The 23895-nt window shown below is 43.5% G+C and overlaps 1 protein-coding gene across 3 annotated transcripts in view; it reads left to right on the forward strand.

Annotated features, from left to right (window-relative positions):
• Positions 1-22213, forward strand: part of LOC147732925 (histamine N-methyltransferase A-like) — a 248382-nt gene extending 226169 nt beyond the window's left edge. For 2 of the 3 annotated variants that reach the window (XM_086957460.1, XM_086957459.1), the window contains exon 8: positions 21711-22211. In XM_086957460.1, coding sequence (XP_086813586.1) covers positions 21711-22066 — 356 coding nt within the window. In that variant the 3' untranslated portion in view covers positions 22067-22211. Of the gene's footprint in view, positions 1-21710 lie in introns of all 3 variants that reach the window. The other variant, XM_086957461.1, reaches the window with a different exon arrangement.
• Positions 22214-23895: the final 1682 nt, after the last annotated feature.

Genomic DNA, 23895 nt, shown 5'->3' on the forward strand with positions numbered 1-23895 from the left:
TCTTTTTTAAACAAGCATACCTTCCAGGATTTATGGGCCAATGCCTCTTCAAAATTGCATGCCCTTACCTCTGGAGTTCCTCAAGCATCAGCTCTAAGTCTCTGTTATTTAACATCTATGTTCATCCACTTGCGGACTTAGTGGAGAGCGGTGGCCTTACTTAATTCTCATACAGAAATAACACACAAATTATGTTCTCACTGTATTCTTTGCAGGACCACTAATCAGAGTCCTTAAACTCATTCCTGGGTTTGATCTCAATATGGACGAATAGCAATTAGCTCAAATTCAATGGCAATAAGACGGAGGTACTAGTGCTAAGAAAGAACTCTTTGTTGTGAGGACCACAGCCCTGGCCAGAAACCTTGAGTGCAGATCTGAAGCCAGCCCCTAAGTTGAAGAACGTTGGCTTCTGGCTGGACAAGAAGCTGTCCATGAAGCCTCAAGTGGCTAAGGTTACCACAATCTGCTTGGTGTCCTGAAATAGCTGAGGAAAATAACTTGGTTGCTCCTGTTTTCAACCCAATGGAAGTCATCCAAGCCTTAATTATTTCACGACTGGACTATGGCAACATTCTTTCCCTAAAGTATAAGGTCTCCGTTAGACGTTTGCAAGTAGTCTTGAACTCAGTTGCTAGGCTTCTCTACCAATTCCTAAAATGTGCTTAGGCTTCAGCCGTTCTCCAGGAGCTTCATTTGCTCACGGTGTAGAAGTGGATTCAATTTTAAACTTGGTGCTACTTGCAAAAGCCTAGGGCAGGTATGGGTCCATTGTACCTTCAAGAAACTGGTGAGACTCTACCTACCTGACTGCTCGCTGCACTCAAAGTAATTTGACTGTGTGCACTGTCACCAGAGTCAAACTGGCACATATGGGAGGTCAGCCATTTTCTTACCTCAGCCCCCAGCTGTGGAATGAATGACCCACGAGAAACTGAACCTCATTGTCCATTTTTCAAAATACAACTTTAGACTTGGATGTTCTGATTTGGTGGTGTTCAGCAACACCCTGACCTGTAGCTAAAGTGCCTGGAAACCCTGTGTGGATAGCTGTTCCGCTATATAAGATTTTAATAATCATAATAATAGGAGATAAACCATTTTGGTATGATTCCTGGTGGCCCCAGAATGAATAGGTTTAGGAAAGTGCCCTTCTTGGATTATCACCCCTCACTTCTTGCCATAGTTGCTGTGGTTTTAGATCTGAACATGCACTGGAACCTGCTAACCAGGCCCACGGCCAGTGCTCGTTTCCTCAAAAGGTAATTGGTACACCCAGTTGGCAAGATATTTTAACCCCCCCTTATTAGGGACTGCTACTACAGCATGCACAACCAGCTTTCCTGCTCGAGTTTGACTCTGCTGACATCATGTGTAGCAGAGTACGCTCACTGCCTTGAAATATGTAAGTCACCCTTATGGTAGGCCTCTTAAAGTCCAGAATGAATTTTCAATCAATCAATCAAAGCATTTATATAGCGCACTACTCACCCAGAGGGTCTCAAGGCGCTCGGGGAGGGGGATCCGCTACTGCTCGAACAGCCAGGTCTTGAGTTGCTTCCTGAAGGCGAGGTGGTCCTGGGTCAGGCGGAGGTGGGTCGGGAGGGAGTTCCATGTCTTGGCGGCGAGGTAGGAGAAGGACAGTCCCCCTGTGGTGGCTCTTCGGATGCGGGGGACGGCGGCGAGGGCGTGGCCGGTCGATCGAAGCTGGCGTTTAGGAGCGTGGAAGTTGAGGCGGCTGTTGAGGTATCCTGGTCCTTGGTTCTGTAGGGCTTTGTGAGCGTGGGTGAGGAGACGGAAGGTGATTCTCTTGTTGACCGGGAGCCAGTGCAGGTCTCTCAGGTGTTCGGAGATGTGGCTGCGACGGTGGATGTCCAGGATGAGTCGTGCTGAGGCGTTCTGGATCCGCTGGAGTCTCTTCTGGAGTTTGGCGGTGGTTCCTGCGTAGAGGGAGTTGCCGTAGTCCAGACGGCTGGTGACGAGGGCCTGGGTGACCGTCTTCCTGGTCTTGGTGGGGATCCACCGGAAGATCTTACGTAGCATGCGCAGGATGTTGAAGCACGACGAGGAGACGGCGTTGACTTGTCTGGTCATGGAGAGGGAGGAGTCCAGGATGAAGCCTAGGTTGCGTGCGTGGTCTGTTGGTTTGGGTGCGCTGCCTAGGGCGGGGGGCCACCAGGAGTCGTCCCAGGCGGAGGGTGAGGATCCCAGGATGAGGACTTCCGTCTTGTCCGAGTTCAGTTTCAGGCGACTGTTCTTCATCCATTCGGCTACCTCTTTCATCCCTTCGTGAAGGTTGGCTCTGGCGGTGGCGGGGTCGTTGGTGAGGGAGAGGATCAGCTGGGTGTCGTCGGTGTAGGAGATGATGTTGAGGTTGTGCTGGCGTGCAATGTCTGCGAGGGGGCTCATGTAGACGTTGAAGAGGGTTGGACTGAGCGAGGAGCCTTGAGGAACGCCGCAGATGACTTCGGTGGCTTCAGATCTGAACGGGGGGAGGCGAACTCTCTGTGTCCTTCCGGCGAGGAAGGAGATGATCCACTCCAGTGCCTTCTCCTGGATTCCGACGTTGCTGAGTCGCTGCACTAGTGTACGGTGGCAGACAGTGTCGAAGGCCGCGGAGAGGTCTAGGAGGATGAGGGCTGCTGTTTCTCCATTGTCCAGCAGTGCTCGGATGTCATCGGTGGCTGCGATCAGGCCGGTCTCGGTGCTGTGGTTGGCCCGGAAGCCAGACTGCGAGAGGTCGAGGGATCCATTCGTCTCGAGGAAGGCGGCCAGCTGCTTGTTGACGGTCTTCTCGATGACTTTTGCAGGGAACGGTAGCAGCGAGATGGGGCGGTAGTTCTTGAGGTCGGTGGGGTCGGCTGATGGCTTCTTTAGTAGAGCGCTGAGTTTGGCATGCTTCCAGCTCTCCGGGAAGGTAGCGGTGTCGAAGGAGGTGTTGAAGATGTCCCGCAGGTGGGGTGCGATGACAGCGTTGGCCGTGTTAAAGACGTGGTGAGGGCAGGGGTCGGTCGGAGATCTGGAGTGGATGGAGTTCATCGTGCGGCCGGTGTCTTCGTTGCTGATCTGGGTCCAGGCGCGGAGGGTGGTGGTGGGGTCGTGGCTTGCGTCGGTTGAGTGCTGAAGCTGTTGTGTATGTCCGCGATCTTGTTGTGTAAGTAGGAGGCGAGGGAGTTGCAGAGGTCTTGCGAAAGGGTGATGTTGTTGTTTCCGGCGTTGGGGTTGGAGAGCTCTTTAACGATGTTGAAGAGTTCCTTGCTGTTGTGTGCGTTGTTGTCCAGTCGTTCCTTGAATGCAGTTTTCTTGGTTGCGTGGATGAGTTGGTGGTGTTTTTGTGCATTATTTTAATTGTGAAGGCATATATGTTCAGACATATATCGCGCAACAGTAACCTTGCCATTCAAGTTTACTGTCAGTGAACGGTGATCTATATGCTAAAGTGAACTGGCTACCGGACAAAACCGAAATAGCCAGCTCCATGATGGTACCACAGAATTTAGACATCTTTAGTATCAAACATTGTTCTTTTTCACACCTAACACAATTCTCATGTCGAGGGTGAGCCGGCATGCACCCATGTGGCATCCTTAGAGGTTGCATTCCAAGCTACTGAGATCCCTTGTGCCTTGGTGGGCTTCCTGGGCAATTTGCTGCCAAGACAGAAGTGTGACCTCCTGCTGGGGAGTGCTTTCACTCCCAGAGGACAAGGCCTAGGCAGGAAGGAGGTCACATCCCCTCCTTCCCAGAATGGCTAGGGAAATACTTATTAGGGTGGTGAGCTTCAAACACTTCACCACCTCTGATATGAAAGTGACCTGTCCCTCAGTGGTGTTCAAGTTCAAGTTCAAGTTTATTTCACGTTTATTTGGACCGTTGGTCCACAAACAATACATATCGATAAAAAGTTCATCCAAAAAGTTAAATAAAACATTTCATTACACACAGACACCCTAAAAACATATTTTAAAAATGCTAATTATTAAAACTCGTTTAAAAGGTATAAAACTGCCTTCACTTTTTGCATATATTTCCCCATTGCCACAGCAATATCTAAGTGGGACATTTCTGTCATCAGTGTCACAGCCTGGGTCCTAGTTTTAATCTCATATTTCATAAGGATTGGTTTTAAAAATTTGATACGCAAGTCCAAAAACTTCAGACAATCAAATAAGATATGCAGCATATCACATTTGGACCCTAAAGAGCAAGTACAGCTTCCCTCCTCATTGATCATGGCCCGCTTTACCGAGTTGTTCATATAACAAGGGTTAACCCCAATTCTAGCCCTCAGAACCTCATTTCGTAATTGACGGTCCGGTAACTTATCTATGTAGGGGAAGCAATAAACATTATTCCATGTATCAATCATAAAACTGGTCGAGGTTTTACTTGCAAGATAGATTTTGTCCTGTGCATGCGATATTTCCTTTCCCGTTGACCTGAGTAACTTTTTATCAATATTAGCCACGGAGACAGTAGGGCACACATTAACTCTCATCTTCAAGCATAGCTTTGTTACTTTCCCCCTGGTCTCTCTTGCCCATTTTAGTTCGCTGTCCTGTATTTCATTTTTGCCCCATTGAGATATTTTGGTAATTGCGCCTATTTCTAGGCGTTGCCAAAAGCGCAAAAGGGCCATACCAACTTGTATACCCCATGAAGTCAGGCCTAGTTCCAGTCTTACTGCCTGAACCATTGCTGACCGAGGGAGCGTAAATAACTTTTTTAGGTTTTTGCCTTCTTCCACATCCCAGTTTTCCTTACCACTTAGGAACAACAATTCAGCACCATACAAGTATTGTGGGGGTACAATAGCAGCATAGGCTTTTAGTACTGGTTTGTCGGTCATAGCACCATAGGCTTTGTTAAACAATTTCAGACCGCTAATCGATGCAGAGGTTCTTACTTTAGATGCCTCTAAGTGGGTATTCCATTTCAAATTCTGCTGGAACCATAACCCCAAGTATCTATACTCTGATACTGATTGCACTTTTTCTGACCCAATCCACCATGAGAACTCAGTTTTCCTCCGGCCAAAGCTCAATGTTTTGGTCTTGTCCATATTTATCACAAGTTTTTTTCTTAAGCAGTAGTCATTGAAAGCATTTAATTTTCTTTGCAAGCCAACCTCGGTCTGGTCCATAATCACCAGATCGTCGGCGTAGAGTAGGCATGCAATCTGCTTGCCATTTAGTTTCGGGCTTGCCCCAGTTGTGTTCCCCAACATTGATGGTAGGTCTGCTAGGAACAAGGAAAACAATAGGGGAGCTAATACACATCCCTGACGCAGACCATTTCCAATTTCTATTTTCCCTGATAGACTACCATCTATGTCTAAAATTATCTGTGCCCAGTTTTTAGTGTGGAGCATTTGAAGCAGCCGCAGTATATCATTAGGAATTCCCTGACTAATCAGGGCCTCCCACAGCAGCTCCCGGTCCACTAGATCAAAGGCTGCACGGAAGTCAACGAAACAACAGAACAACCTACCCCGCGATTCCATTGACTTCCGTGCTATGGCCCAAAGAACAAAACAATGGTCGATAGTAGAGTGGCCGGCTTTAAACCCACCCTGTTCCGGGGGGATGGTTTGGTTTTCCTCTGCCCAATCTTTTAATAAATTTAAAATTACTTTTGCAAAGACTTTTTCCCCTATATCGAGGAGGTTTATAAGCCTATAATTTTTCGGTATTGTGTGGCTACCCTTTTTATGAATAGGCCTAATAATTGCACCCTTCCAACTTTCTGGGATGATTCCCGTATCCAGGATTACCAGGAACATCTTTGCAAAGAACTCTGCCCACCATTCAGGCCTCGTTTTAATTATCACTGCTGGGAGGTTATCTGGTCCTGCGGCACGTGTAAGGTTCAAACTAGCTATAATCTCCGTTATATACCTTGGGGTAAAATGGTCCTTTATCTCATCCCTCATCCGTGGCCAACCTAAGGTTCCCGGTATTGGTTGTGTCGGCCATCTTCCATAGATTTCTTCCAGATAGCCTACCCAATCATCTTCCGGGACCTTACAAGCGAGGGAACCGGCTTTACTGCCCAAACTCTCTTGGACTAGTTTCCAGAACCCTCTCACATCCTTGGATTCAATCACCTCCAACATATTTGCCCAACATTTCTCTTCATACCTTCTTTTTTTATTCCGTATTAATGTTTTATACTTTAACCTTAGTTGCTGAAGTGTCTGATATAGGTCCACTTTAAACATGGCCCTTACTCTTCTCTCCTTCTGTCTTATCAGGGCCTTAGCTATCCTGCATTCTTCGTCAAACCAGGGTTTCCTATTTTTATTAACTACATAGCTGCTCAGTCCTGACTTTTTTACCTTGAATTCCTTCTTGAGAGAGTCTGCCAGCTTACCTATGGTCAATTCAAACCACGGGATTCCTGCATTAGACTGAATTTCTTCAGTTGGGATTGATTGTTGAATTAGCCCAAGCTTTTCTATCTGTTCGTCTGATATACAGGTTGTTAATCGTTTGGGGTAATCCACATGGACCTGTAGAACTCTCTCTCTACGTTTACATTTCGGGATGCGTATTTCTAACTTCAAAGGGAAATGGTCACTACCTGTCGTTTTCGCCACCTCAAAATTTCTTATTTGATTAAAGCACCAGGCCTGACAGAACATATAGTCTATTGGGCAAGGTTGCTGGCCCCTCACAAAAGTCTTTCCCGCGGGCTGGTCTTGCTGAAATCTACCATTTGCACATACCATGCCCAAGGACCCCATTAGCTGACTAAATGACTCATCCTGCTGTGAGAGCTCCCCCCTTGGAAAGAGTGCCACTTCAATGTTATATGCTTCTAGCAATTCTTTGTGCCAACTATCTACCTTTTTGGGGTCCAATCTATGGTTAAAATCACCTACTACTAGTACTAAATCCTTCAGATGCTTGGCACTAGTTGACTCCAGATCTTCTTTCAGTTTACCCAAATTCTCCTTATATTCGTGGGCCTTTCCCTTCTGTATATACACATTTATAATGCATATTCCCTCATATCTAGGATCTGCCTTCTGCAATAATATTCTGCAACCTAGTGCCCAATCACTAAGTAGTTTTAACCTTTCAACCCTCCTGACTATCTGTGTGGAGATTAGCGTTAATTGACCCCCTGATGGCCTCCCCAAATTATTTTTCTTTGCTGCTTTAGAGTGTTGGGCAAATCCTTCCATAACCAAGGAATTTAGGGTATCGTCACACAGCCATGTCTCCTGAAGGCACACAATGTCATTACTCTTTATAATTTTATCGAACTCGATCTGTGCCGATATTTTCTTGTAGCCATTTATATTCCATGATAGAATTGAAAGGCTGTGTGACGACCCATTCTCCTAATCGATTTCGCTTAGAAATCCCTCCTCATCGTACTCCCTAGATTCTAGGGGTGCTAGGACTTCATATCTATTTCTAGCATATATACCTTCCCCATACCCTGCAGCTTCACAGTCAGTTACAGTGATTGCAATATTCTCCTTATTATTCCAGTTCGAATTAATTAATCTTATCTGCCGTAACCCTAGACCAGCATGGTTTGTCAGGAAGTACTGTCCCTGAATTTCCTCCTTCCTTATCAGTCTGATCCCCTCCTTTTGTAACTCATTTTTCGCTTTTTCCACCGCTTCTTTCACCCAAGCAGAATGAAAGAGGACTTTAGTCGCCTCTTCTCCTGTGCTGCTTGCAACAAAACCTACTTCTTTGAGGTCCGATGTACCAATACTCCTAAGACTTGCACATTTACCCATTGTGTATAAAAGCTGAGATCGATTTAATGGATGTAGTTTCCTAACTTTTTTCCCCCCTTTACCACCATTTTCGGGTTTTAGGAAAATCCATAGATCGTTAGAGCCTGTTTGCCTGACCCCGTGGTTAACCCCCTTTGAGGTAGCTTCCCTTTTCATAGACATTTGGTTCCTCTTGTTGTCATCAATCGCGGCCCTACTGCACCTTGGCGTTTCTTGAGATCCTGAGGGCTTCCTTTTCATACTTTCCTCCTCTATAACCTCTAACTCCCTTGTTATAGGAGCCACCCCACTTTTATTAGGCTTTGATTTTACTGAACTGTTCCATTGTTCTTTCTGTTCCATTTGTGGCTTTACATTATTCACCTTTGATCTCTGAATTTTTACCCCCTTGTTACCTCCTACTTCCTTCGTTTCTCCTTTCCCTCTACTCAAGATCCTTGTAGGATTTTTTTCTAGGCAACTTTTTATACGAGTAGCCTCCCTTCTCGGGAATCTACCCGTATGATATCTCATTTCCCCCCATTTTTTTACAATCATTGGCTGCCTAGATATATATACTGATGGTTCCTCTTTCATTAAGTTTGGGGCCCCTGGCACATCTTCCTCCGCCTTATTACTGCCGTCCCCCACCTGGCTTCCATTTATTGGCCTAGCCAGGGCTGGCATTAAACCTCTAATTTGGGTCAGCTCACCCAAGATTGCTTTAGACTGGTCCCCCTGAATTTTTAAAAGATCGTTATTTACAATGGAAACCTCTAGCAAGCCTTGCAGGGTTTTTTGGAGGATCCACATAACCTCAAGCATAGAGGTGCTTGAGGCTCCTGTAACCTCAAGCCCATGCAGTGGTGATTGCAAATGTTCCTTCGGTCGGTTGAGTGCTGAAGCTGTTGTGTATGTCCGCGATCTTGTTGTGGAAGTAGGAGGCGAGGGAGTTGCAGAGGTCTTGCGAAAGGGTGATGTTGTTGTTTCCGGCGTTGGGGTTGGAGAGCTCTTTAACGATGTTGAAGAGTTCCTTGCTGTTGTGTGCGTTGTTGTCCAGTCGTTCCTTGAATGCAGTTTTCTTGGTTGCGTGGATGAGTTGGTGGTGTTTTTGTGCATTATTTTAATTGTGAAGGCATATATGTTCAGACATATATCGCGCAACAGTAACCTTGCCATTCAAGTTTACTGTCAGTGAACGGTGATCTATATGCTAAAGTGAACTGGCTACCGGACAAAACCGAAATAGCCAGCTCCATGATGGTACCACAGAATTTAGACATCTTTAGTATCAAACATTGTTCTTTTTCACACCTAACACAATTCTCATGTCGAGGGTGAGCCGGCATGCACCCATGTGGCATCCTTAGAGGTTGCATTCCAAGCTACTGAGATCCCTTGTGCCTTGGTGGGCTTCCTGGGCAATTTGCTGCCAAGACAGAAGTGTGACCTCCTGCTGGGGAGTGCTTTCACTCCCAGAGGACAAGGCCTAGGCAGGAAGGAGGTCACATCCCCTCCTTCCCAGAATGGCTAGGGAAATACTTATTAGGGTGGTGAGCTTCAAACACTTCACCACCTCTGATATGAAAGTGACCTGTCCCTCAGTGGTGGCAAAGCCCCCTACTCCCTGGTACTTGTGTTTGTGAGTTGGTGCAAAATGAGGTATTCAGGAGGCTCACCACCACGAAAAGCTAGTCTACGGTGGACTGGTGGTATCGTACAGCCGAGGATGGCCAGTGCCATCTTGAAAAGTCTAAAGAGTAGTGGGTTCAGTGTAATTTGGTGACATTTACCCACAGGATGTAGTCATCTCAGGGACAGTTTCACCGCAGGAGTAGCAGCCCATTGGCTATTAGCCCTCACACCCCTAAACATCCCCTAAATCCAAGATTTAAGGGGCATCCCAGACAACAGATCTCCAGATCAGCTCTAAAGAAGAAAAGGACAAAGAAGAGACCCATGTCAGCACAAGACAGGACTCCAAAAAGAAGAGGCACAAACATTGCACCTGTGGTAGCCCACCTGCACCTGCCGTACTACGACTGTATTACGACATGACCAAAGGGAAGTTGAAGCCCTCTGCAACCTAAAGACTTCACCAGGAATCCCTAGGACTAGAGGAACTAGTCGCCTGCAGTCGGCAGGCACAAACAGCACTTCCATATTCCGAAGGAGTGACCACCGAGCTTCATCATAGACCACCCTGAAAGTGACCAGCCAGGTGCCCTTCTGGTTAGCTCATTTCTTATCCTCAGTGAGTCTCAGCCCTCTACAGCGTTTCCCAGTCCTCTGGAATAAGATTGTCCAAGATGTGACCTTTGCCAGGACCAGGGCTTGTTGGTGGTCTGGCTGACTGCCACCTACTTCACTCAACGCCCCATGTGGAGAGAGCCTTCTCCATTGTCCCCCCTCGACTCCTGTGGCACAGCTGTTGAGTTCTTGCAACCCAAGAAGGCTTTGTTGGCACGCCTGATAAAGCCAGCACCTGCAGTTCCATGTAGCACCATGAATAGCCAGGCACACCTCTGCACCCAAAAGGGCCGAGCTAGGTAGAGCTGTTCTACATTGTGATTCCTGGTCCAAGTGGCCACTCCAAGCTTCTACTTCAAGCAGCTCCTCTGAACTACACCTGCAATTACTGTTCTGTCAAGTACTGTTTTTGACAGCTCCTGCATCTCCTGCATCTCCCGTTCGGTACCAAAGGCAGCCAAGTCACCGCTGCACCTGGATTTCATGGGCAAGGTAAAATAACTCTGACTATCGAGGATTGGTCTAACCCACAAGGCCTTAACTATGAGTGGGTTCCGTTGAGATTTTCCCCATTGACTGCAATTGGTAAAGTTAGAAAGCTCTGCAAAGTACTGATTTATGGAACACTTTAAAATCAATAACTCTGGTTATACACCTTGTATGGATTTGATTTTGGTGTTTACATGTATATACAAATAACCTCTATTTTTATAAATTGGTTTCAGAATTCTTTTGAGTCGTGTCAATGACTTCCATGTTGGTGCTGTAAAATGCTCAACATCTTTGTCTAAGGCACTTTGCTCTTTGCCACTCTACCGGGACTGAGAGAAGGATTACTAGTGTGTATCCAAGGTAGATTTTGGGTTTCGTGTTAATATTAAATGGTAAGGCCTCCCAGCCATACCACATAATATTGCCACTTTGCCACAGTAGGCATGAATTGGTTTTATCTGTCAGGTATCAACCTGCGTCAGCTAGATCATTCACCCTGGAACAAGATGCAGAATTAAAATTCTGGTGTTATCTGAATGTATTAATTCCAACAAGTCATGTAAATCTTGACTTACATTTGAGTTCATGCTGTGCCAAAAATAATCCCATACTGCAGATGTTTAAAAAAATCATGAGTTTAGGAATATTTTTTTAACTTATTTATTTATATATTCCAAAATGTACAACCAAAAATAGAAATTGTCCTTGGCAATCATTAGCAAAAATTAGTGCAGATCATTCTAGGTCCATGTCTAGTAGAATATTACAGGGTATGGTTTGTGATTAAATAAAGTACTATAATAATATGGAAAACAAATGATAAAAGATAATGAATGTGGGAAAATCAGCCTAGCAGACACATCTACCACCCTATTAAAATGATGTGACATGATGACTTAATAATAATGTGGAGTAAATTAGGGTCAAAGAGTGCATGTTGAGAGATTTACATTTACACCTGCATCATTTCAACAAAAGAACAAACAACAAAAATACCAAATACCAAAGTTCAGGAACCAAACAAGAAAACAAAGTGTTCTGTGTGCATACATAGACATACCATTAGTGGACGAGGTAGGGAGGAAAAGACAGCGCTGCAGCTATGTGGTCATTAGACATGATAAGTGTGATTGTGCCAAGGATAAGTTTCTTGGGGAAAAGATGGTGAATGAGGTCAGGAGTAAAGGGAGGGGGCAGGGAGGAGACTAATAGCAGTTCTATCTCAGCTCCTACCCTATATGTGGATCTATGAGTTGTCGTTGCGAAAGGGTGAACAAATTGAAGATAAACTTCCTTACTATCCTTACTATCCTGTAATTTGTATATGAGCCTCTCATATGAAGCAGTTGTATACATTTCAGTTATCCACTCATCATGAGCATGTAAGTGTGGACATCGCCAGTGGCATAGAATAGTGATCTTGGCCATGGTTAGTTCTGTGGAGAGTAAATGTTGTTTATGGTTTGTTAAAGAAGGGAAGTCAGTCATGTCATGCAACATAATCAACTTTTGATTTAGGGGTAGTGGAATATCAAGGGTTTTATTGAGAGTATCCCCTACTCTAAGCAACAGTCCAAGTATGTTTAAGCAACCATTGAGAACATACACTATATCAAACCCCACCTGGAAACATCTCCAACAGTTCATTTAGTGAAGTAGACTGGCTATAAACAGTTTTTTGTGGGGTCCTGAATTATTATAAGAAAGAAAATGTAATTCCATATTCCTCACCTCACCTCCCATCTCACCCATCAAGATTCTGATTATTTCTTTCTTTCCATGACATTATATTCAATTTGTAGCATTTCTTGCCATTTCTGATAGTAAATGGTCTGACATGCAATTAAGTTATTAAAAGGTTATAAAAGGCTGACATTACTCCCTCATACGCAAGCCCCGATGATTTAGGTATCATTCAGTAGGGCCGTCCTGTATGTCTCAGGGTGGTGCCCCTAGTCGATTCTGGAGACAGTGCCAAAGCTGTGATTGTTTGTTTGGAAGGTAAGTGGAATTTGTCTTGTAACATTTATCATTTTTAAGGTTGCCCTGCATCAGGAGCTGTTTAAGAGTGACACAAGCAGTTGTCTGTAATTATTCCAAATTTTAAGAAATTGCATTTGCTGCTTGAGAAGGTTTTCACTTTATCAGTCAGTAGGTTGAGGGAGTGAAAACTTTGTCAAGCAGACATTATAATTCTTTTCAGTGTGGAGCCCAAGCAAACCTCAATTTAACCTGTGCACAATCCTTTGGTAGCATGGCACAGGGCAGTCAGGCCTAACTTAGAGTCAATGTGTAAAATATTTATGCAGCACTTCATACAGTTATAAAGTGAAAACACAATGAAGATCCCACACCAGATTAGATTAATAGAGTAAACTTTTATAAATAAATCAAGACCAAAATGACAGAAACCCAGTCAGTATAAGCCAGTCAGTATAAGCAGTGATATGAAATTTCCAAGATTTTTGTGAAAATGGCAACGAAAAGCATAAAAAGCACCAACTGTGGATATCTGGTCGTGCCAGACCGGGACAAAGTCACAAGTTCAGGCAGACCATGATGGAGCACGGGACTGCTACAGGGACCTACTTAGGCCCGCTGAACAAGAGTACCTTAAAGCCTGGATGCAAAGCATTGCAAGATCCCGCGTTGAGGATGAGTCATGCAGCTGAGGTTGATGAGACGGTTCAGAGGAGTTGTGAGGCTGCAATGCAAGGTCCTGCATCATCAATGAGCCTATAGAAAAGGCACTTGCATTATGAAGTTTGCCATTGAGGATGTGTCACGCAGTATGGGCAATGCGTTGGTTCCAAGAAGCTGCGCGCCCGCGAAGCAGAGTCTGGTGTCATTGTTGAGGCTGCTGTCCATGAGGGGCTTGCGATGTGAGTAGTCCTTCTTCCTGGCAGAGTCTTCTACAGGTTCAGAAGTGTACTGAGGCCCAAATATTTATATCTGGTGCCTTTTTAAAGATGAGACAAACTTTTAGAGGATTACCTTTGAAGTACTCAGGTTTCTGATTTACATCTTGGCGGATGGGATACTCTGTCACAAACATGACAGACATCCTGTCCGCTGTATTACAAGTGCCATAGGATACAATGCACTTGAAATACGGTGGATGGGAAATATGTCACGTTTGTATCGCGAGTATCCCATCATGAGTATCCCATCAGCCAAGATCTAAATCAGGTTCCAAGCCTAATGAGATATTTGAGGAATACAAAAAAGACCAACTGCCAACTACACCTAGTCATGTGACCCAGAGGCAGGCTGCAGGCAATAAATGGCTAAATGGTTAAGGCAGAAAAAAATACCAACTTTCTATAAGTGACATTTCCAAAATTGTAATTCAAAATCCAACTTCACCATAACAGAGGATTTATCATTACAGTTCCAAAGACATAAAAGATGAACTCTTTACCTGTTCTCTTTTGGAAGACATCCTTATTAAAAGTAATAAGTTAACTCCAATGTTATCCTATGGGAGAGGCAAGCCTTGAAATACGGAAAAATCAATATAAAGGTTTTTCATTACCAGTACACGAAAAACTTAAAGGTACATGTCCTACTTTTTAAATACACTGCACCCTGATCTCTCCTGTCCAGGGCCTACCCTATGGGTGACTTAAATGTAATAAAAAGGAATGGTTGAGCCTGCCAACATTTTTTTTGCCGGGTTGAAATTACAGTTTCAAATTGCACACACAGTCTTCAATGACAGGTCTGAGACATGTTTAAATGGCTTCTTAAGTGAATAGCACAATATGTGCTGTTGGCCACCTAGTAGCATTTAATTTACAGGCACTGGACACATGAGGTACCACTTTACTGGGACTTAAATGTAAATAAAATGCGCCAAATACAAAATCAGCAAATAAATGGAGGAGGGGGGCAAAAAGTCTGGGGATGACACTGTAGAAAGGGCCAAGTCCAAAAGGTACACAGGGAGAGGCAGTTCAGAAAGGGCTGAAAGTAGGCTGCAAGTATGCACAGGGAGTCAAAACAAATGAACACTGCATAATACTCTTTACCCTGCTTTAGGGAGCTCACCTACACCCCTGAGGATATCCCCGGGTAAGGCCTCCAGACAACTGCTCTTTGCAAAGGTGTTAGGAGGTGCCAAGACAATGCCAAGTCAGCAACACAAGAAGCCTTGGAAGCCATCCAATGAGACATCAATGAGGTGGGGGCTAGGTTAGGAACAAATAAATCCAAATTATGGCCCTTACCATTGAAAGTAAAACTATCTGTCCTGAAATAGAAGCCTTGAACGACAAGTAGAATGTATTGACAAGAGAGTATAGACACTTGAGCATAGTTTGCAAAATGCAGATGCCTGGGACTTTGACATCTGGGATGTTCAGCAGAAAGCAGTAGAAATAGAGGATTGATCACAGAGAGACAATGTTCGATTCTATGGTATCCAAAAAATGGGAAAAGGATGATGTCAAGGGCTTCCTGTCGGAGCTCCTACCTAACCTTATGGGTCTGTCCTCACCATCCATGGTTCTCCAACATGCACATATGATCCAAAATTTCACAACAGCCAACAGGGCACAGACAGACCGATGATAGCCTACTTTCCCAGCTATGAATGAACTTGACAAATACTGCTGATAGCAAGTCAACATGGTCCATATGCTCTCAAGGGCCATAAAATCCAGCCAACCTCTGCTGTTTGTAGAGAAACAAATGGCAAATGAAGGGCCTTCTTGCCTCTAAAACCCAGGCTATGGACATTGAGTATCCCCTTTTGGAACCTACAAGGACATGGATAGCAATGGATGTTAAATCAAAAGACTTTCATGAACCTGCTTATATGATGTGCTTTCTTGAGGACTTGGAGGGTTCAAGTATGGAGATCAGATCACCATTATTTAGTGACATTATCATCCTCCCAGCACAAAGACAACCCCTATAATAACCATGGCTCAGCCAGCTGATCTCCTTTCCTAAGTTACAGGGACATTAGAAACTCCAGAAACTCCCTGCAACTGCCAAGCCGACCTGCTGCCTGGACCTACAACTGGACTCACAACTGGACCTGCGATTGGACCTGCATGCGGCCTGCTGGCCTTTGCTGGACTCAGTTCCTGACCCCTAAGTGGTGCTTAGTAGGCCCTGAACCTTTGCTGTGGCACTGTTGTGCTCCATTGGCGTTTTCTGACTCATCGTGACTGATAATAGGCCTGTTCACACCAAGAACTAGCTAACTGCACCAGACACCAACACAAAGTTCCGGAGAACCAACTCTTCGCTCTACACTACAACCTCGACCGCCAGCGCAGCCCTGACAGTCTGAGATGCCGACAGGATCTCTGCGCTACAGCAATGAAAGTCTGTGATGCCTGGCAGGCCCTTCGCACTACTTCTACTGAGACCCACAACACTCTCCATGCTCCTCGATGCTCCTGCCACCATGAACAGAACTCTTGATTTTTGACTGAGAAGATACATTTTTTAGCTGGACTAACATGGCCCCTGTATCCGAAACGTGTCCATTGCAGTTGGCTTTAATATGTAACTTGCACCTAGTCACACAGAACCAGACAGCAACGAGTGCCGTTTTGGGAATTTTGGCACAGCACTAGACTGGTGATAACGACTTTTCCTCTGGGTTTAAGTTTGTGAAGTGCCTGAACCAGGTTCACACATTTCACACTGAATCCCATCATAATCTAGGTGGCCCATAAGAACGACCACAAACCTCTATCAAATGCCTTCTCTACATTTAGGAGGATCCTTCCAACTAATTTATTAAAACAGCATCAAACAATTAGATTGCTTCCTTTTGCTGGATGGAAATATCACTTTTAAGTATAAAGACTTGTTGCTCTGGACTGACAAGTACCTCAATAATGAAAAAAGGTGAGTGGACACAATTTCTACATATATTTTAGCTTCTTTGTGATATAGGTATGTAAGATCCTATGTCTTCAGCAGGCTTCCCCCCGGTGCCTGTCGCTTTCTGCATACAAATGCAGGGGGGTACCATAGGTACCCCCATGTGCACCCCCCCACCCCCCTTCACCTAGGGGGCCTGCAACGGGCCCCCGCAGTGAAGTTACACATGCTTTTCCACAGCGGAATAGCCGCCGCGGAAAAGCATGTTTCCAGGCACATCCTAATCTGGCTGACGGTGTCTGAGAGACACCGTCACCAGATTAGTGCTTTTCCGCCGCGGTTGTAAGCCTACCGCGGAGGAAAAGCTGTGGACGGAAACAAGGACCCACCAGCCATCCTAATGTGGCGGTGGGTCTTTGGTGGGTCCGCTGCTGATTTTCCGCATCCTCCGGGCCAGCGGTGGCTTCCGCCGGCCCAGAGGATGCGGAAAATCCACAATCCTAATAACCCCCTATATTTGTGTTTGGTAAAAGATTAGAAACTGTTTGGGGTATTTTCTTTGGTTGAGAGACAGTGCCTCTCTGACTAACTTGATAAAAGATGTAACGGTTTCATTCAATGTATTCAATATACTTTTATATGCCATGGCTTTACTAAATGATTTACTATATTCATAATGTTCTCTCTTGCATACTTTATAGGCAGAAGCAGCGTGTTCCCTAAGTGAATGGCAACTTTTTGTTCTATATTCAGCCACTTGCAGAAGAATATATTTTGTCTCATGAATCTTGGCTCTATCTTAATCTAGCAAGTTCCATTACTAGTGTCAATAGGTTGAATACATGTTTTCCTCCCTGTTGCATTGTATCCTGCTTCAATTAATAGAAACACCCCTGACATATACCCTGATAGTGTTAACAATCCATGTTATTAGTCAGAAGCTGATGTAGGGTGGTTAGTTACCCTTTTGTTTTCAAGATCAATGGAAGGGTAGCATTAGTTATTACATTTCTGATTTCCAGTGATGAATAAATAAGATAAATATGTACAATGTCACTTTAGAGAAGATTTCAATGTGATCTTCTCTAAATGTGGTGGTAGGCCCATATCTATATAGGAGTAATGTTTATTGAGAGGGAAGTAATAAGTGTAGACTGTTTCATCTCTTTATAGCGCTTGACAGAAATCGATAAGACTATGAACTTTCATCAGCGCTTGTATTACATTGCAAGCTCTTGACATCCAGGATGAGGCATGATGAGTAGAGCCAATTTTATGCTCCAGCATGAAATTGAAATTGCTAAGCATGACTAACTCCCCTGGTCAAGCTTTCAATCATAACACTAGCATATCAATAATCTGAGGATCACCTAGATTATTATAAATTACACATATGCCATGTAAAACATGCTCCATCTCTGGCTGGGCTATGACTCATGCATCAAATTGGTCATCAACCATCTTGGACGCTGTTTTAGAGACAAGACAATCACTCCCCAGCTAGACATTTATTGTAACGTACATTCAAGTAGACTAAAATCCAAGTGGTGAAAAGTAGCTCAATCTTTAGGAATGGCACTTGTTTCCACTAAGCAGAAAATGTGTGATTGTACATCCAACCTTCTACTTTTACAAGCCATCATTTTAGGGAGCTATTTAAACCACATACATTCCAGCATATTAACTTTATAGTTGCCATCTAATCATAAATTAATTGCTAAGAGCCTCCACTCTGCTTTATTTTTATTTGTTTTGCTCACTACTTTTTGTCAACAAGAATCCAAACTTATTTTGACCGTCTCTCCTTTTTTTGTGCAAAAACCCCTACATCTCCCGTAGGTTATACACACCATTATTCCCTGTGCTAGTATTTATTCTGCCATGAATAAAACTCTTGTTCAGTCTACATCAATAGCATAGTTTCCATGTCTATTTCATGAAGACTCATTTTTTGATTTCTCCTATCATTTCAAAATGTCAGCAACTTCCACTTATGTAGTACAAAGGTAAGTACGGCCATGTCTCTGAATCTTCAGTCTGGGGGCTTCCTGCAAATAAACCTGTGTCCTTGCTGTTTTCAATGGTTCGATCATTGTGCATAGTCATCATGGATGCACAAAAAGTTAAATAGCAGTAGCCAGATCAATAAAAAAAAAGATGTAGTGCTTAAAATGATTGAATTACTAGGGTGTGCCTTCAGGTAGGTTGTTTGTCATAATGAAGAATTAGCAATATTTATCAAAATGGGTCTTTGTCTGGTACCAGTAAGCAAATTAGATTGCATATTTATAGCCAAATGGAGCTGATTGGTACGTTGAATTTGGTAGTCAAAATCCAGGTCACTTAGGTCAGGAAATGGTTTTTAGTATAAGTGAATACAATATTGCTGGGGATCATTTCTCTCCTGCTCTTCTAGAATACCAAACACCTGACGATTATTCCTCTACTATCAGTTCTTTATATCTTCAATTTTTGCATTGGATTTTCTGAACTTGTCACTCATGCCTTTGAACTGACGCAGTTATCCATGCTGTTTCTTCCTTGGCCTCTGCAGTCCATTTCTCACACTCAGCAATCTGTTCAGTCAGGGTACAGATATTTCCAGCCACCTCTGCTGAGAACTCTTAGTTCTTCAGCTTATAAGGCTTGGCCTTCATATAGTGTGCTAATGGCTCATGTCTATGTATATGAATCAGTTAAAAGATGGCTTCCAAGGAAAGTTCTTTCATCTGTGTGTCGTTATTAATTTTCCTAAAATTGCTGGAGCTTTAATGGGCTGGTAAACCAGAATTGCCCAATGAGTCATTCTCACATCAGATCATCAAATTGCTGGAAAATAAGTCACAGATGGTTGACTCTGTCTCACTAGGCTCTTTACACTTCTGTGCTGATACTAGTTTTACTGCAGAGAGTCTTAGGATTTTGAAATGACGTATATGGTTTTCCATGCAGTCTAGGCATTCCTTTCTTATAGTCATTCATATTTGGATTGCCTTTCTTATTTGTAATTTTGAGCACCCTTTTTCCGATAGAAACATTGTTAGGCCGGGTTTCGAGCATATCTGGTGCTGTTTTACCCATGACCACCTGTATAGAATAAAGAATATATTATATTCCAGAAGAGTCGCGGTGGCCATTTTGTCCTCCAAAAAGCAGTGAAACATCAAGTGTATGCAGGCTCATTTACCCCATTCTAGAACTTATAGAATGGGGTATTAAGTGTGCATCATTCCACCCTTTGAGGAGGTGCTCAGCATTTTTTTGTTCAGGGTGGTTATCTTATCAGTGGAACTCAGTCCTCCTTTAAATGTTTCTGAGTCTGTTTCAGTATTAGTGAATTGTGTTAGTTTTCTCAGGTGAATTAATTTAAAAAGAATTTGAAAAGAATTGAATGAGAACAATGATGTTCCATTAGAATTGAGTGCAGCATTTGTGACTTTGTTTGTTGCTGAACAAGTGGCTTTGCTGGATACAGTTTCGTCATTTCAGTCCATCTCGCCTTCTGATGTAACCCCTGCCTGTGACTTTAATTCCACCTCCAGGTGAATGTGAGGTCTTCTCATGGGGCTGGAGCACAGATATCACAACAAATTCTGCCGCTGAGTTCTTCTGCATAAGACACATAATTGATGGACGGAATGCAGAACAAATCAAAACATTCACCCCTTGTCAAGGGATCTGGGTAAATCCATCATTCTTTTGCTCACCATGCCACCCCAGGTTAGACCTGGCCATATGCAAATCAGTCTTGGACCTGGGAACAGTGCAGCCCCAGCTGCCAAACCAGGTCCTCCCTGGACCGGAAAAAAGCATCCTAGGACCGGTTTCGGGGTTTCACCCCTCTTCAGCCAGGATAGCTTGATTTCAGTGGCACAGTGAGCCCAGGACCCATGTCTGGGCATATCTGGCGCACTTAGAGCGAGAAAACAAAAGACACACAATTGGTGGACGGAATGCAGAACAAATCAAAACATTCACCCCCAGTCAAGAGATCTGAGTTAAATCCATCATACTTTTGCCCACAATGCCACCCCAGTTTAGACGTAGCCATATGCAAATCAGTCTTGAACCTGTGCCTCATGGGAAAAGTTCAGCCCGAACTGCCAAGCCAGGTCCTCCCTGGACCGGAAACAAGAATCCTAGGACTAGTTTTGGGTTTTCACCCCTCTTCAGCCAGGATAGCTTGATTTCAGTGGCACAGTGAGCCCAGGACCCACGTCTGGGGATACCTGGCACACTTACAGTGAGAAAGCGAAAGACAAACACTTGATGGACGGAATGCTGAACAAATCAAAACATTCACCCCAGTCAAGAGATCTGGGTTAAATCCATCATTCTTTTGCTCACCATGCCACCCCCAGATCAGACCTGGCCATATGCAAATCAGTCTTGAACCTGTGCCTCATGGGAACAGTCCAGCCCGAACTGTCAAGCCAGGTCCTCCCTGGACCAGAAAGAATCATCCTAGGACCGGTTTTAGAGTTCTTTTGCATTGCATCACAGAGGCATGAATTGATCAGTGAATCCTAAACATTGGTTTTGCCAACGGTTGGAATACTGGCTCGATAGGACAGGTATTCAAGCACCCGTTGTCCATTCTTCAATGGCTGATTCCAGTTGCCAAATTGCCACCTTTCTGTTTGCTTGAGTCCCAACTGTGGCATTGGTTGCTTAGAGGTCAGAAGCTCCTCTGGGTATAACCATGACACTGATGGTTGCTGTTGTCACCCACGGAGAGTAGATAAGTATAGCTATTGAAAATGAAAAAAACTAGCTTCAGTCCTCTAACTTTTTTCTTCCATAGGTGAAAAGACAACCATGGATCTACATGGCAGGAGAGAGGAGCAGCACTATCTGTGGGTCACTTTGCCACAATGTGTCTCCCCCTTAACAATGCCTAATTCATAAAATATCAGAAAAAGCTATGGCACAGCATCATGTAGCTGCATCTTGCTTTAGCACATGAATTAGGACACAAAATGTGTGTGAGCCATAGGTTTGCAGGTTGGTATAGAAATTCCTCAAATCAGAGAGTCACTTGGGTCCACATTTGGGATCAGCCCTTATCCTCTTTGGGAAGGTATTCAGGAACGTGCAAGGCTGTACAGTGAAAAAGGTCCTACTGATGCAGATTGTAGCAAAGATTATCAGGAGAAGAGCCATTCTGAAATTGATATTTCTTCTTGGACCTCATAGCTTAAGTTTAGGTTATAGCAATGTTGATCATACCTTGTAGATTTCCAGACAAGCAGTGCTGTCTGTGGGTCTGATTATGAGTAAGTACATTTCTGGTCAGTGCATCTCTTTAATTTCTCCTCAAGCTTTCAACATTGTTTTATAGAACATGACTTAATATGTATATTAAACTTGATTTTCCCCTCCACAGGAAACAGTGTATCAGACACATTATGGAAGGAACATGGCCAGTTTTTTCCCAAGGATGATACGATCTCAATCCTCACTTCTTCGGATGTGAAGACAATTCTAGATGAGCAAAGAGTTAACTATGAATATTACCTTTTACCATCTGAAATAGACATTTCTGAATGTTATGTCCAGGGCAGCAGAGATGGAGAGCTTCTTCTGGATTTTATGGCACACACCATTGACTTTTTTAAAGTAGCCCCATCTGATAGGGTACTTGAATTTTTGGACTTTTTAAAACAACAAGACTGCAGTGATGAGAAAGATGGAAAGCTTTTTTTGAAAAACGATCTTGAAGCAATTGTGATTTCACAGTGAATATTTGATGCATGCATTGCGGGTAAAGAAATATATTTTAGTGTATCAAGTGAAAAGCATGGATATTTTACTCTTCTAAATTATCTCTACAAATGCATCATTATGAAACATTATGTGATGGTATTGGACAAGAATCCAGAGCACACTTTGTGTATCAAATTGAATTTCAAACTTTAAATGGTCAAATGGTTGCAGCGATGGGATAGATCATACACGCATAAGTATTTTACAAACGAATGTTATTGTTCAACAGTGTTCTTTCCTCAGAATCACTGTGTGTATCACTCTAGCCTACACGTGTTTCATCACAGGATGTGGCTGTGAATCTTCAGGGCTGATCAGAATGATCAAGGCGCGTTATCGGGAGACCGGTGATAATTCCGTCCCGGTCCTAATCGGGATGTTTACGTGTAGTGGGAGAACGGTACCGTGGGTAATCGGTTGCCGTTTCGTCAAACAATAAGGATCGTGTGTACCAGTTCACACAGCGTCGGTGCTATTCGGGCTGTTAGCCCGTGGGTTGAGCCGAATGCAGCTCCTGTTTCCGATAACGCGCCTTGATCATTCTGATCAGCCCTGAAGATTCACAGCCACATGCTGTGATGAAACACGTGTAGGCTAGAGTGATACACACAGTGATTCTGAGGAAAGAACACTGTTGAACAATAAAATTCGTTTGTAAAATACTTATGCGTGTATGATCTATCCCATCGCTGCAACCATTTGACCATTTAAAGTTTGAAATTCAATTTGATACACAAAGTGTGCTCTGGATTCTTGTCCAATTACATTAGAGAGGGGTCTCAGAACCTCTTCTCTCACAGAGGTTAAGGTTTTCCTCTGCCAAGAAGCACCTAATTCTATACCACGAGACCTTAATACTTACCGTGAGAAGCTGAGCGCCATATTCCTGAACACTTAAAAACCTTTTCTCTGACTCTATAAATTATGTGATGGTATTAGTGTTAATGTATTTTTATTTAATTGTTTTGTCTTTAAAAATCACAAGCATGGTGCATTATTTTATTTACATATAGGCAACAATAAAATAGTGTCATCCAAATTATGGTTTTCCACGTTTAATCATGTTGTGGAGCAGAGCAGTAATGTTAAATTAAGGTTTTCTGATGTTTGAAGTAAGCATTACTTTTTTATACATGTCAGTAGTTTTTGTATTATAATTTGTTGGACATATTCAAAGAATATGCTTGTCTTCTGAGTTAGACAGAGATAGTCTTTCTCTATGCAATACATCAGGACATGTTAGACATTTACAACCTATAGAGAAGGCAGAATTGTTGCTGTTGAAGTCAACTATGGAAAAACAATGTAGAATACATTGAGTTCCACCTATTTTGCAAATTTCACTGTTCAAGGCCTCATTATGAGTGTGCCAGACATATTGTTTTTGATTCTGCACCAGTAGAGTTAATAATACTGAGGGTCTTGTTAACTCTGGGCGTGCCAAATTAACGTGGATTGCTGGTTGAATCCTGAGATTCCCCAGTGAATTTAGGAATTACCTTTCGAATTTGTAATTTTAGGTCAAATTCCCCTGGTAATTTATACTTTCTCCAAGACTTTCATTTAACTGGGAGATGTCTTAGGGTAAAAGTATACAATTCTGCTGTTGTGACATGAGTTTTGTAAAGCACATCGATTACCCCCTAAGAGCATTCTTGCTCTAAATTGGGAACAGGGAAACAGCATGCCCACTAGGTCAGAACAGTAATTGAATATATGGGTTTTCAGTTTGTGTTCAGAAAATCAACATATTGGGAATAATCAGTTGCATTATAAATAAGGATCAAAGTGTGCCTCAAATTGCT

This window comes from Lissotriton vulgaris, chromosome 2_1, assembly GCF_964263255.1.
Source record: "Lissotriton vulgaris chromosome 2_1, aLisVul1.2, whole genome shotgun sequence".
Taxonomy (NCBI): domain Eukaryota; kingdom Metazoa; phylum Chordata; class Amphibia; order Caudata; family Salamandridae; genus Lissotriton; species Lissotriton vulgaris.